General features: G+C 36.7%; 2 protein-coding genes across 2 annotated transcripts; one reads left to right on the top strand and one right to left on the bottom strand.

Annotated features, from left to right (window-relative positions):
* Positions 1-835: 835 nt before the first annotated feature.
* Positions 836-3,842, bottom strand: LOC103715575 (cytochrome c oxidase assembly protein COX19-like). Its single transcript, XM_026807874.2, has 4 exons — positions 3,703-3,842; positions 2,641-2,729; positions 2,383-2,480; positions 836-1,173 (listed from the first exon to the last, which is right to left on the bottom strand). The coding sequence occupies exons 1-4, from the start codon at positions 3,710-3,712 to the stop codon at positions 1,038-1,040; spliced, it is 333 nt and encodes a 110-aa protein (XP_026663675.1). The 5' UTR covers positions 3,713-3,842; the 3' UTR covers positions 836-1,037.
* Positions 3,843-4,892: 1,050 nt separating this feature from the next.
* On the top strand, positions 4,893-13,080 carry LOC103715577. The gene is made up of 10 exons (XM_039125473.1): positions 4,893-4,958; positions 5,464-5,525; positions 7,449-7,548; positions 8,085-8,316; positions 9,043-9,147; positions 9,330-9,458; positions 10,665-10,714; positions 10,797-10,894; positions 11,896-12,180; positions 12,315-13,080. Exons 2-10 carry the CDS (start codon positions 5,478-5,480, stop codon positions 12,888-12,890), a joined length of 1,623 nt encoding a protein of 540 aa, XP_038981401.1. The 5' UTR covers positions 4,893-4,958; positions 5,464-5,477; the 3' UTR covers positions 12,891-13,080.
* The last annotated feature ends 631 nt before the right edge of the window (positions 13,081-13,711 follow it).

Here is a 13,711-nt window from a genome sequence, read left to right as displayed (position 1 = left end):
AAATTCATATTCACATTCGATGAATATGGATACAAATCAGATATTGAAAGTATGGATATAAATACGAAATAAACTAGATAATTAAATTTTATGACTACAAAATCAAAAATATTACTAAGTAGATGACAAATTAACTTAATAACATGCCAATATGGTTACATATTTTTATTAATAGTTTATGAATGCTATGTAAAACTAAACAAGGTTACAAATGTACTCGAATATTCCGAAACAGATTGAGTAGTTACCTATCTATATTTATATCTATTTTTTCTTAACAAATATGCATATAAATATTAGTCGAATGTTCAAATTTCTATCTATATCTAAATAGATTCGGATATAAAAATAATTCTAGACGGATATTGTCCGGCCCGCTTCTGCACGGGCAGTGCGGTTTACATCCAAAAAGGAATTTTTCTTAGGATAATAAGAAAGCTTGACAGGCTCATCTTTTCACATGACAACATCAATACCTGAACATGACCCTTATGGAAATTAACCTCCCTTAATCTTAAACAAGTTGCATCTGAAAATGTACTTGGAACTTCTGCTGAGATTTCTCTTATTTGAAGCACAGAACAGCTAAGCTGCTAGGATAGCAGGCTAAGAGTTAAAGAAGAAGAATTAAGGATCTATTTACACCAGCACTAATCACTGTTTCATGATACATAAATAAATTTTGCGATACAGGCACGTTAGAGATCATCGAAGGCTAATGCAGAACAGAGGATTTGATAAGATGACCGAGCATTCTGCTGTGCCCATTTACACGTTCTGTTTCAAACTTTTTTGCATGTGCATGCCTTTTCGTAATTTATCGCATATACTTTGGTCATGAAATCACACTATAAATATAATTTAAAAGCATGAATTCCAAAATGTGAGACATAATCAGGCATTATAACCCTCCAAGATTCAGTACAAGTAGCAGAACCTTGGCAATAATCTCTGTATACATATTATTATCATTTTTGAACATTTCTAAGTACTGCAACCTTTGAAGCAAAGACTCAATCAGTAGTAAGGATGCAACTTTAAGCAATTGTTGTCTTTTCCCCAGATAAGGAACTGGGTTGATTGTCAATTTTTACATTCCTCTCTTCAGAAGAATCTGGTTCAAATTCCTTACCAAATCCGAGCTCGGACATTTCCTGTTTTGCCATCAAGTTTCTGAAAAAAAAGGAGACATCTAAATTAAAATTATACTGATTATGGTGGTATCATGAACAGAAAAAAATTTCTATGACTGCCAATATTCCAATGAGCAGAAATGAGTTGGGGGTTCAAAACTTCCCCAGAATTCAAATGCATACGTGAAATAAATAAATGTGCATCAATCCTTGCAGCATTAGAAGCTACTAACAGATACAGGAACTGCAGTATGCGGCAAAGTAAAAGGACCCTTCATATCAGAAAACTGCATTTGGTTATTAGAGGCATTAAATGAGATTGGAGATAGTTCGAGCAAGCAATGTAACAAACATTTTAACCCTTCTGATTTTGTTGTTTAACCTAGGGATTGAATCACACCTAACCACTGAAAATAAATAAATAGTTAAAACAAAAGTTAGAGATTATGTTTTATGTGCATTAACATGGTTAATAGCTTCAGGACTCATGAGAAGCAGAGGATGAGTATGGTGATTCCACAAAGGAAAGTTCAATTTGGTTTTCTAATATGGTAAAAACATGATCATACAAAATGCAGCATTCTATGAGATGACTGCATCTGCATCAATTTGTTGATAGCCCAGGGAGGAGCTTTGACCTAGTAACTTTAGTAGCATGGTTTTAAGTACTAGGCTACCAGTCCCTAGAGGGAGCCAGTAGGGAAGCAGTACTCAGTACAGCCCCTAAATCAACACCAGATACTGCACCGGAATACCATGCCGGCACTCACTATATCAGCACCAGTTTCGTGCTGGAACTTAAATTCCTGGTTAGTAGAATGCAAGCCTAATATCAAACTATTTTGGAAGATAAACTAGTAATGACACGGATGCTCTTGTTCATATTGCTTCTTCTCAACAACAAAATAGGACCAGTGCTGACCTGAATTTATTCTTAAGAAGCTTAGATTTGATGATAAAATGTTAAGATAGGTAGAACAAGTTTATATTCAGCAATGCTACAGCTCTTTTTTTTTTTTAAAAAAAAGGATTGAGAGAAGAAAAGGAAAGGTCTAATTTTGCATATTTTTTAAGACAGCCTTTGATATCACAGACCAATTTACCATGGTTACTCCTGTAAGTGCTCATGGAAGACCAACTCTATCTTCGGGTTTCTTTTTTCCCCCTAGAATTACCATCCTGGAAAACTTAGCATGTGCAGATTGACCATGCAATTTAAGAGAAATAAATCAAGGGTCAGCAAGCAGACCTTTCCATACGGCATTCCAAGTATTTCTTTGAGAAGCGTCTACATTTTTCTGACTTGTGGCCTGATGATTTGAGGCAGGCAATATATTCTTTCTTCTCCTATGCAACAATGTGAAAGTGTAAATTTAGTTCTCTTGTAGAAGAGTAACATTCAATCTACCTTTTACTAACAAGAAAGATGAGAACATCATCCCCATAAAAACTCAGGTGTTAAATTAAAGTATTAAAAAGAAAGAAAGAAAGGATACATTTGTACTACCTGGTCACACTCATGCAAGTGATCTAGAGGAAATACACCTTTTTCTGGGGGTACAGGTTTTACTCCTCTATTTCCACCAAATGCCCCACCTGTCAAAAATCGTTTCAAAAATTAAAAAAGAAACAGCACAGCACCCTCTTCCCATATTATACTTCTGTAGAATCTAATTTATTACACGCTCAATAGAAAACAATTCAAAATCTAAATTAAGAAGATCGGTTGTGACTGGTGCATGACTCCTATCAATATTGTGGACATAAATCCTTGCTAAAGCATAGAGTCCGCAATCCAACTAATGGACCAATGGTGACATACAGACTGTTCAAACTCATGTAAATAATTGTATCTGGGTCCATATAAGGCACCATTAGTTAAGTAATCTAGATCTCACAAACTCTTTTAGCACTACTGGTGTACCAGCCTCAACTCGGGAGGAAGTAACCAAAGTAGATAAGATCAAAAGATCAAAGAATATGAGAAATTTTCATATAGAATAATGGCCGCATATGGCGTATCGCCATATCCAGACCCCCAGAAACACTAGTACAAGGCATGGTTGCGATAAACTTATTTCCCTCGTGTCATTTCTTCTGCAAATGTATCAATACAGCGCTCATCAAGTTCACTACCTAAATAACTGATCAAAAAATTCTAGAAGTAAAGGGCATCCGAAACTGCAGCCCAATAATCCAATGCTAGGGCTGTAGAGCAAACTATATCAAAGTTCTCAGAAATGAAACCAAATTATATTACGTGAAGCAAAAAAGAAAATTACTCGATGGAAACGGGAAGGAAGTGTTTCTAAGCACCAGCAAATGGAATTTCTTTCACAAGAATGAGATGCAAACCTTTAATATAACCTAATTTACAGTTTAAGAACCTCAATCTCAAGCTCTAACAATCACAAAATTGTAAAAATTTTCTAGATTTTCTTCTTCTTTCTTTTCCCCCTTTCTTCAGAGAATTGAATTGTTTCCTAGATAGAGGCAAACAGAAATTAAATGTCGAACGAATTCTAAATAACAGTTTCACAAGGGGAAAACAAAAAATACAAAGACCTACCTGCGCTCATCTGCTGTATGAAGCTCCGAAGGAAGAGATGCTTGGGTTTCTTGAGCTCGAACTTCAGCTCGGGGACGGCGGCCAAGGAAACACGCCCCGGCGACAGGGCGGCAGAAAGCTAGGAGAGGCTCGAGGTTTTTCAGGGAGCGCTGATTCGATACCTAAAATTTTTTACCCAAGTAGAAAATAATAAAATAATAAAGAATATGTTTTAGCCGTCGAAACATAAATTAACGGTGATTGTACTTGTTCACCAGTTGATACTAACCGATCATCTACACGCTTAATTTGGGGTGACCCCTCGCTTCTCTTCTCCCTTATTCTCTCCTTTTCGTCCATTATTCCCTCCGGCGTTCGATCTGGTGGTCCTGGTCCTCGTGGACTTTTGATTTCTTAATAAAATTTCTTCAGAAGTTATAGAATGGTTGTTTCTCTGAAACGCGGTTAAAAAATCAAGAATAGTTCTTGATTCTATTTGATTGCGCTGCCATCCCAATTCAAGATTTCTTTTTTGGGGTACAAGAAGTCTTTAGACTAAACAAGGAAAATAAAACACCCATTCAATTTTCTAGAAAATGCATTTCAACGAGGCAAAAAATTTCTCATGAATCAAACGAGCTCTGTGCGAAAAACATTATAAATTCAAACAAAATCTTCTAGTATGTAGCTTACGCGACCATCAACCAATTCATTTAAAGAAAATTTTGCGTCTGAAGCACTCCCAGAAAACTGGCGACCGCTTAGACTCCATCCACTTCCGGACAACAGAAAGGTCAGAATTCCGTTCCTGAAAAAGTCGCCTTTCATGCTTCTGATCCGAAAGGCTCATTTCGCAATGTCGAAGGGCGGAGCGATGAAAAGAAAAATAAAGCTATGGGGCCCAATTCTGGTACCAAATGGGATCGCGTTGTTGAGATGCGATGTGGACCTCGACGTTTGGCGATGAGAGTGGCATTGTATGCGAGAGGTGGCTCAATTCCATTCATGGATAGTGGTATTAGGCACCAAATAGTCTGGCGACACGTCAGTATAACGAGTTTTTGGTATCACAATTGGGTCTCGAAGCATTTCTTGTGAAGCATGTAGACAAAAAAATTCCCTCCCATCTTGTCTAGAGAGTTTCGGGGCCTACAATTCCCATGATGGCAACTGGATAAGATAACGATGTCCTCTTTTTATTTTCTTCCTCTCCTGCTCTCCTTCTTGGCCTCGGACTTGAACCTTTCTACGAGGCAACGGAGCTTCTCTTCTTAATGGTTCGTTACTTGAAGTCTCTTGTGCCAACTTCTTCTAAGAAAAAAAAAGCCAAAACCAAAATGTTATCACACTTGTTGTCAATGACCTTTTTCTGTCGCCCTTTCAATTGCTCCCTTTCGCTCTCAACCCTGCTTAGGTTTGGTATTTCGATCCTTCTTGAACTGGGTTTTGCGTTCCTCGTTGGTTCAGCTTACGTACGGTTGATGGCATTCATGATTTGATTTTTCCTGTAACTCCTTTTGTTTGTTTTATGCCCATAGACTGGGGATTATTTCGTTCTCAGAATGATTTGAATGCTTGCTGACGCTGACTTCTTTTTTTGTTTCTTTCTTTATAAATTCTGTTTTCTCAGTTCTTCATACTCGAATTTCTTTCCCTTGATAAATGACTGGAAGACACCATAGAAGAGGTCATTTCTTTGTGTTACATGCTCTAATATTTGCAAGAAGATGATTGGCTGGAACTTCTTTTCGCTTGGGCTAGTAATACCTTTTCCTTTTTCAGGCTTCGCTGCATCAATGGAGGAAACCTGCAAGGATGAAGAAATAAACACTGTCTCAAATGTAGTGAGTATCTCTTACATAGTTCCTCTTGGATTTATTGTCTCTATGATCATCCATTACCTGTTCGCCATTATTACTTCAGGCAACTACTATTTTGGGAAATCTTGGCAGGGTTTCGTTGCAATTTTGTAGATATTAGGAATATCAGATAAAATGCAACAGGATTGGAAGTTTGAGGGTGCTTCTATCGTTTTCATAACAGAAATCTAGAATGAGCAAAAGTTAAAAATCAAAATCCGATGGAACTCTCTCTGAACAGGTTATGCGGTTAGTCGAGGAAGCAAACTGCAACAATACCATGCATAGACACATGCACAAACACCGAAAAGTTTTGCATAACTCTATCTGTAGAAAATGGAAGACTTCATTGCAGATAGATAAAGACTCTGGTTTTCCTTTGTATATAATTTTTGACCTCTAATTCCTTTTTCCAGAAATCATCTACTCCTCTCTTTCTAGTCTCCCTATTTTATCATTACATGCAAGGATTTTCCCTTTTACATTTCTATCTACTCTTATATATATTTTAGTTTCACAATGAAGGCACATTTAGATGTGCTGAGTAAAACTTTAATGAAACATCTAGCAGTCAACTGTTTTATATTCAGAAAAATAGAGGGTGCATCTTTATGTTCGCTTCCTGGCAGAGTTGTCACTGGTCAGGATCCTACCCAGCATCAGCTATCCATACAAAGGCTTGAAATTTTGTCGTATTCTTGCTACCGCACCTCCACATTTAACAAGTAAATGTTGTCCCATTTTAAAGAAATCCATGTCAAGGGATTTGGCAGTCTTCCATCTACACACCCAATCATTATCAACTTCTCTGTCAAAATTTCTCATAATTAAGATTGTTAATGGTTAAAAGGTGACTAGCTTCTTGTTTTATCCGGAAAAAGGAAAGAAAAAATGACTAGCCTCTTTAGCTTATCCTTTGTGAAGGTTGAATCTATCTAAAAAAGCAGTAGAAGATCCCTCCCCCACCCCCAAAAGAAAAACCCCGCTTCCACGTCCTTTTTCGAAGTTATTCAACAAAAAAATACAGATTAAATTTTAGAGCCTATGGAATTTTCAGAAGTTTAAGACACTCCACCCCCAACATACATTTTCGAAATGAAACTCTGTAGCTGCCTCCACCAGTCCACCCTATGCTTGGCTTCTCCCATGAAACATTAACACCATTTTGATCATGGTGTTAGTGTTAGAATTCTTAGGCCTGATGTTACATTTCTTTCATCCAGTGATCTTTGGTATTGTAGGATTGCCTTCTATCAACTCTATTTGGTTCTTTTTTTACTTATTGACCTTGGCCTAAGCATCCACTTACCTAATCCCTCACAGCCTGAGATTATGTCCTTGTTGTTGAGTTGAAATCCTTTTCTATTACTCATATCCCTGCTTTCCCTTATTAAGAAATCAAACCATATGGAAATCAACTGAGCCAGAAAAGAAGCAAGCGTATTAAAGATAGGCATGTAATAAATTGGTAAATTTGTCACAATCGCTTTAACCAAGGTGTTCCTTGGAGCAGAAATTCTCTCTCTTCCACCCCATATTCTTATCAAACCTCTGTCCAGGTGCTTCAAGTTTACCAACAAACTTATCTTCTTTTTCCTCCATAAATGACACATTTGCATTCTATCTTAATGAGTTATCCACATATGAAGAACTTGATAGTGGTTTGCTGGAAGAAATTCATTACTTGTCTCCCCTGCATCCTTGATGGCTTGGATTTGGAATTTCACATATATTTATGTGTGTGCACTTGCGTGCGTGCAGTCTGGCAGGTTGTTTTATGTGCATATGGGTGTGTCTGTGTATATTTGTGGAAGCATGTGTTACATGCATGCAGGTGGGTGGGCATGTCGTTTTATTTTTAGTTAGTCTTCAGAATTGATGGATGTTTAATATGTTCCTTGTTATTAGGTTGAAAGTGATATTTCAAGGAGCACAGAAATGGATGATTATTTTATTCGACTTCTAAAATTGAGTTCATATATAACTCGCCGATTCATCCAATTTATTGGTGAGTTTTTTTTTCTATATGTAATGATAAATCAATGTCTTCTATTATATCTTTACATCATTTTCTATTATTTATGTGGGCATCATTTTTGAAAAATTAAGATGATTTATTCTGACTTATAAACTATTTGTTCAAAAAAATTTATAAGCCTTGCTTTGCCTTTAAAGCGATTGGTGCTGGTGCTTTTACCATGTTCTTGATAGATAAGAATATGATAAGCTTTTGAATTATGGTTTGTTTAATAAGGTAACATTACCTCCTTTATCAGGAACCAAAATCAATTATTTATTATGACTTATTCTAGTGTGTTCAAATGTCTTATTTAAGCTGATTCTGATTCCTTATATAAGCGGTGTAGTTTCATTGGCATTGAACATATTAGAAACTGCCTTGTTTTTGTCATAGTGATGCTCATTTTAGTAGCTTTCTATTATTAGTTTTTTAGGGGCATTGTATCCATACTACTTGATGTACCCTAGAAATTCTTCAGCATAAGCTTTTGTCCTGAAATTGTCTAATATAATTTTCTTTTTCAGAGTATCTTGTGTTCAGAGATGTTGAAAGAGTCTCACGAGATTCTGAAGCTTCATTTTCCAGATGGAATCAGTCTTCCCTTGGGGATGGCTCAATGTGTTTTAATCCTTTGGAAACCAGAGCACATATTCTGGAATCTGAAAGGCAGTTCATAAGCCAAAAGAAAAACAATTATGCATATAGAAATTCTGGAATTGTTGGATTAAGGAACGTCCAGTCAATTATTTATCAAGGGTATAACTTTCTCTTGATTGTTAATTTTACTTGTGAGATCCACTTATAAGATTTAGTTCATGTCCTTTTATAATACTTTTTTTCAAGACTTCTGATTGCAATTTCTCCTCCATGAAGTTGAAATTCATATTGTAAAATGAGTTATTATTGTAGAACCTTATATTTATTTATAGCATTGTCCTCTCAGTCCTAGATAGCTTGCAATAATGCCATATGAAGAAGGAAGGATGTTAGATCAGAAGGTACCGAAATGAGATAAGATAATACGAGAGGAATTAAGTTTATTTGGTCAATTGGCTTCCCAACTATGATTTAAGGAGAAAGAACCAGGTATATGAGAATTTGGATATTTAGGTTATGTGTAGTGCACCGTTAATATATCTATATCATGCCCAGTTTTATTTGTTTATTATTTGGATCAAGCAATATATGCACATCATCTATCACATTTGTCCTGATTGTTCTGGAAGAATTTCAGTTAGTTCCCTCTTGATAGGCAGACCTCTTGTTTTCCATGAACGATCTGTCTTTATGCGTAGTTCATATCTCACATTACTTTTTTTTTTTTCCTTGGGGAAACACCATTTGACGGGGATCCAACCCTTCGCACACCCCCCCGGGGTCGGGCTTCTATTTTTGTGGGCAAGGGGACATTTTGTAGAAACCTGCCTTGTAATTACTTTTCATAATGGAATTTCTAATGCATATTGTTGAATATTGGTCTAGGTTGATGTTCCCATTGTATGGCCTCAGAGTGGGATGTAGCTTGGTATCTACTTTTCTGAGATGTTCCAGAATCTATATTAGAGAGATTCACATGCAGCTGCAGGGGTAAGAAAATTACTTTACATATATGTTCAAGTGGTGCTATGCAACCACCGCAATTCTGTAATCTTTGGGCATCTCTTTATGATAAAATCTGGCCTTCAGAACATATGTACATTCATGCATTATAATATCTCATCTATTTACTTGTGTAGCCTCACAGTATTTTGTTGCTTTTTGTGCCATAGAATCATATGCCGTATGAGGATAACATTGCAGGGATCTTCTGAGGATATTGGGTGGTTGCAGAGAACTGAAGGATTACCCCCCATGGAAGATGGCACTACTCGATTCATGGAGCTGCTCCATGATATAAGGTATCTTTTTGTTGCCAGATTGAAAAATTCAATTCGGCCTTTTCTGCAAATAACTAATGCTACTCTGATCTGATATGCAACTTTATAATTCATTTTTTTTCTAGGCTGGATATGATCGGATACATGTTCTCTTAATTTCTTTGTTGCCTCCTTTATCTGAACTGGAAAAGCATAGAGGCCTGTTTTGCCTAATTTATTTCCACTATCTGTTTAATAAATTTGAGCATGACCGGCATTCATATTGTTATGAGTGTAAAAGAATACAAGGGACATTGTAAAGAAAACCTTCCTATTGTCACCATGTTTAGCTGCGAGAGGATCTTTCTCTCATCCAGAAGATGTTCAGAACCTGATATCATTATAAGATCAGAGTTTCCCCATTCAGAGGAGTAAAAGAAATACTTTATGATATGCTTTATAAGAGAAGAATGAAAATGCAATCTTATCTGAAATTTTGGTTATATATATCCTGATATATCATCTTAGGATTTTTGCAGTACTTTTTGGTTTATAGGCAAACAATTTATAGTTAAGGTGTGAATCATGAGAACCTTTTACAAGCCAATTAAATCTATGCTTCAAATCTATGATAGTGTGGAGCAATTTGAGCAATGACTAGTGCCATAGCGCCTAAAAGTTTATACTTGTTTAATGGAGATGCTAGCTTACCTTCAAATATGAATTCAGATAATCTAGGACTACCTGTAAAATGGACTGTTTTGCAAAAGTAGGAGGGATTGTACATAACTTGGTATGTCCCAAATATCATGTTGCAGTCACATTGCTTTGAAAGTCCTGGCAACATTCTCGATTCTCTTGTATCAAATACACAGTATAACAAAAAATAATGGAAAAAGGAAGTAGTATATCTGAACTTGGGCAAGAACATTTGCAAGAGACAACAGCTGCTATAGTTGTAACAGCTTAAATGTGGTCAAAAGCTGCTGGGTGAAGTATAATAATTATTTTCACTGGAAGTATGTACAATAATGGGGCTGTTTTTTGGGATTTCATTCATGTGAAACATGATAGAACTGATGGTAAATAAGGCAATAGTTGCTTTGTGGTTTGTCATATTTTTACAGGAATAATAATTATTTACAGGTAAAAGAAGGAAACTTCAGTTTCAATCAGTCAGATTCCTGACACAATTATAGTGACACAGTTTCATAAATGTAGATGTTAATGATGTCATTGCTTTTCCAGAAATGGCATACATTGTCTGCCCAACACTCTGGTTTATTTATTAATTCCTGGTGAGGTTTTATTTGTTGGTATTCACCTTTCATAATTATATGTTTTGATATTTGTATGATGACCTAACTGGTTTTTTGGCAGGCCTTTTTAGCAACCATAGTCCCTTATATTTTGTGAGGACAAAAAGATTCTTTTCGAAGATGGGTCTAACCTGTCATATTGCCAAGATTCATAGTGAGGTAACTGCGACTATCACTCAACTGGCCTAGATTATTTATGTAAACATTAAAATTCCTCACCTTACCACATTGGCAATTGTGCATCTAATTTACCTACCAAAATCTAACATTACTTTTAGGAGTTCAATTTCTTTCTTGCTTTGTAAGCTTTTGCAAAACATTTCGGTGTCATTGATGAGGTTCTACAGGTTAAATGACAAGCATCACTTATGGAGGTTCATCTGTAGGTGTAAAATTGTAGCTTACATTATAGGGCATGAGCATAGCGTTCATTATGTACCACTACTGTTGCAAAGGAAGGGATTCTACTGTATTTATTTTCTGATGAAGCTATTTATGGACCCACATGCAAGCTTAGGATCTTTAGGATAGGTAATTGTACACTTGACTTTCCATCAAAAATTGAGACATGGTATTTCTTTCTGCTTTTAAGCAGGCCGGCTTCAATACATTTCCTTCAGAACTTGTGCACATATCAAAAACAATATAACTGCTATTTGCTTTCTGATAATTGTTACAGTAACCAAGCCCGAATGTGATACTTATACCCTATATCTGGCTTTTTTTTCTCCCAGCATTTGTATTATTCGGGACCATATGAGAAGCTTGACCCTATGCCTTGCCTCATTGAAATTCTGAATACCCGACCTTCCCTTTTATAATCAGTTCTTACTTTAAAATTGCTTACCGAACTCAACCCAAAAGTCTTGATCTTGTTGATGTTAATTGCAAACTTTACCTCGGAAAGTAGATGATGTCCAATAATTGATCTTGCCAACCGATGCATCATTGTATCATCTATTACAAAAATAATTACGTTATCGAGTGCCCGATGGCGTAAAGAGTTATATTATCTAAGACATATTATGCTCTATGTTGGTCGGCATTGAATCTGAGCTAGTTAGCACATTCAACCTGTCCAACAAATTCAGCTTTGCATGAATATGAGTAACAGAAGCTATATTAGATATTCGATCATTTTGCTTGATTTAAGTCTTCAGGCATCAGTGGAGAAAAATGCGTGGGAACTGAAGCAATATATTGAGGAGCTCTACTGGGGATCTGGAAAGCATGTGCTACTTCTTGGGCACAGCAAAGGCGGGGTTGATGCTGCAGCAGCATTGTCCTTGTACTGGTCTGACCTGAAAGAAAAGGTTGCTGGTCTTGCACTAGTTCAGAGCCCGTATGGTGGCAGCCCCCTTGCTTCAGATATCCTGCGTGAAGGCCAGATTGCCGACAAGGAAGCCCGGAGGATTATGGAGTTCATTATATGCAAATTGATCAAGGTACTTCTTACTTACATTTATACAATTCATACATCTTCCTGAACTTGACATTGTTAGCATCAAGACCGGGTAGTGTTAATAACTTGAGTATTCAGTACCACATCTTGAAGTGTAATGCATGAAATTTGCTGCAGGGTGATATAAGGGCTCTTGAGGATCTCACATATGAAAAGCGGAAGGACTTGATTACCAACCGCAGGCTTCCTTCAGAGCAAATCCCGCTGATCTCCTTTCACACAGAAGCTAGTGTGGCTCCTGGTGTTCTGGCCACAATGTCCCTCATCGCCCATGCCGAGCTACCATGGCTTCCCCTTCCTCACTTCTTCTCCGAGTTCGATGAGATCCACTCAGGGCAAGCTGGCCGAAAGGTGCCTGTTGTCGTCCCTCTAGCTGCTGCCATGGCGGTCAGCGCATTGCACCTAAGGCTACGTTATGGAGAGAAGAGTGATGGGTTAGTGGCACGTTGTGATGCTGAGGTGCCAGGATCGGTAGTTGTGAGGCCAGATAGGAAGCTGGATCACACATGGATGGTGCAGGCCTCTCTGAAGAAGGACCAGCTTGAAGCTGATGCCAGTGAGATGTGTGAAGCTCTTCTGACCATGCTTGTGGAGATTGGAAGGAAGAAGCAAGTAATTGTGGACGCTACGTGGCCTACAAGAGATGCATGCATAAATGGTACGCATCATGAAATGGAGAGTATGCACTTGTAGGGGCGAAATATTTATATGTTTTTTTTTTTTGCTCCATTTTTTAGCAAAGTTGGCAAAACTCATGGGTTATGGTATCTTTTATAAAATATCTCTACATGTGCAGCCGCCCTCTTTTTTTGTCGCCAAAAGTTTAAGAAACTATTCTGGAAAACTGCATCCAATAATGTCCATTAAAGTAAAATCTGACTCAGAGTGAAACTATTCATCCAAAATTCTGGGGTTTTCATTTCTTGAATCTTGACTGATCTTATTTTTCAAGGGCAGTTAATTTGTTCGATCATTGTTCGTGAAATTTTTTATTGTCTTACTGCCAAAAAAAGTTATTGCCATTGTGCATGAATTTATTATGCAAATGCCCAATCCCTTTTCCCATTCCACAGACATGAGACGTGGATGGTGAATCAAGTCCATGAAGTGTATATTCTATAGCCATGTGAACTTTAAGATCCTTCCATGCAGTGTGGATGGTGAATCATGTTTGAATCATGTTTTTGTAGAGCTTGTTTGATTCGTAGAAAAAAAGAGAAAAAAAATGTGACGAACGAAAAAATAAAGAGATGTCTCTTTTTTATTGGAGTTTTCAGAAAAGAGAGACGAAAAAGTTGTATTCCTGTAGAAATATAATTTTCATATTTTATGAAAAAGACTTTCCTATGATAAACATTGAAAAGTTACATTCTCATGAGCCGGAAATCAAAACATTTTTATTTTTTTCCAAAAAAAATCCTCCAACTATTATTATTTGATGTAAAGAATTAAAGATCTATTTTTTATTAAGAGTATAATAAAAATTATATATAATATTAAAAAAAAAGTTGATG

This window comes from Phoenix dactylifera, chromosome 4 (assembly GCF_009389715.1).
Source record: "Phoenix dactylifera cultivar Barhee BC4 chromosome 4, palm_55x_up_171113_PBpolish2nd_filt_p, whole genome shotgun sequence".
NCBI lineage: Eukaryota > Viridiplantae > Streptophyta > Magnoliopsida > Arecales > Arecaceae > Phoenix > Phoenix dactylifera.
The sequence above is the reverse complement of the archived record's forward strand: the minus strand, read 5'-3'. Positions and strand labels throughout refer to the sequence as shown.

What these genes read in the sequence shown, in the direction of transcription:
- LOC103715575 (XM_026807874.2), bottom strand. An exon ending in ACTTGCATGAGTGTGACCAG is followed by an intron (nt 2,481 to 2,640) that starts GTAGTACAAATG and finishes ATTGTTGCATAG; the next exon opens with GAGAAGAAAGAATATATTGC. An exon ending in TTGGAATGCCGTATGGAAAG is followed by an intron (nt 1,174 to 2,382) that starts GTCTGCTTGCTG and finishes CTTTTTTTTCAG; the next exon opens with AAACTTGATGGCAAAACAGG.
- LOC103715577 (XM_039125473.1), top strand. Translation starts at nt 5,478, where the DNA reads ATGGAGGAAACCTGCAAGGATGAAGAAATAAACACTGTCTCAAATGTA. An exon ending in TAAACACTGTCTCAAATGTA is followed by an intron (nt 5,526 to 7,448) that starts GTGAGTATCTCT and finishes CCTTGTTATTAG; the next exon opens with GTTGAAAGTGATATTTCAAG. An exon ending in GAGCTGCTCCATGATATAAG is followed by an intron (nt 9,459 to 10,664) that starts GTATCTTTTTGT and finishes TTGCTTTTCCAG; the next exon opens with AAATGGCATACATTGTCTGC.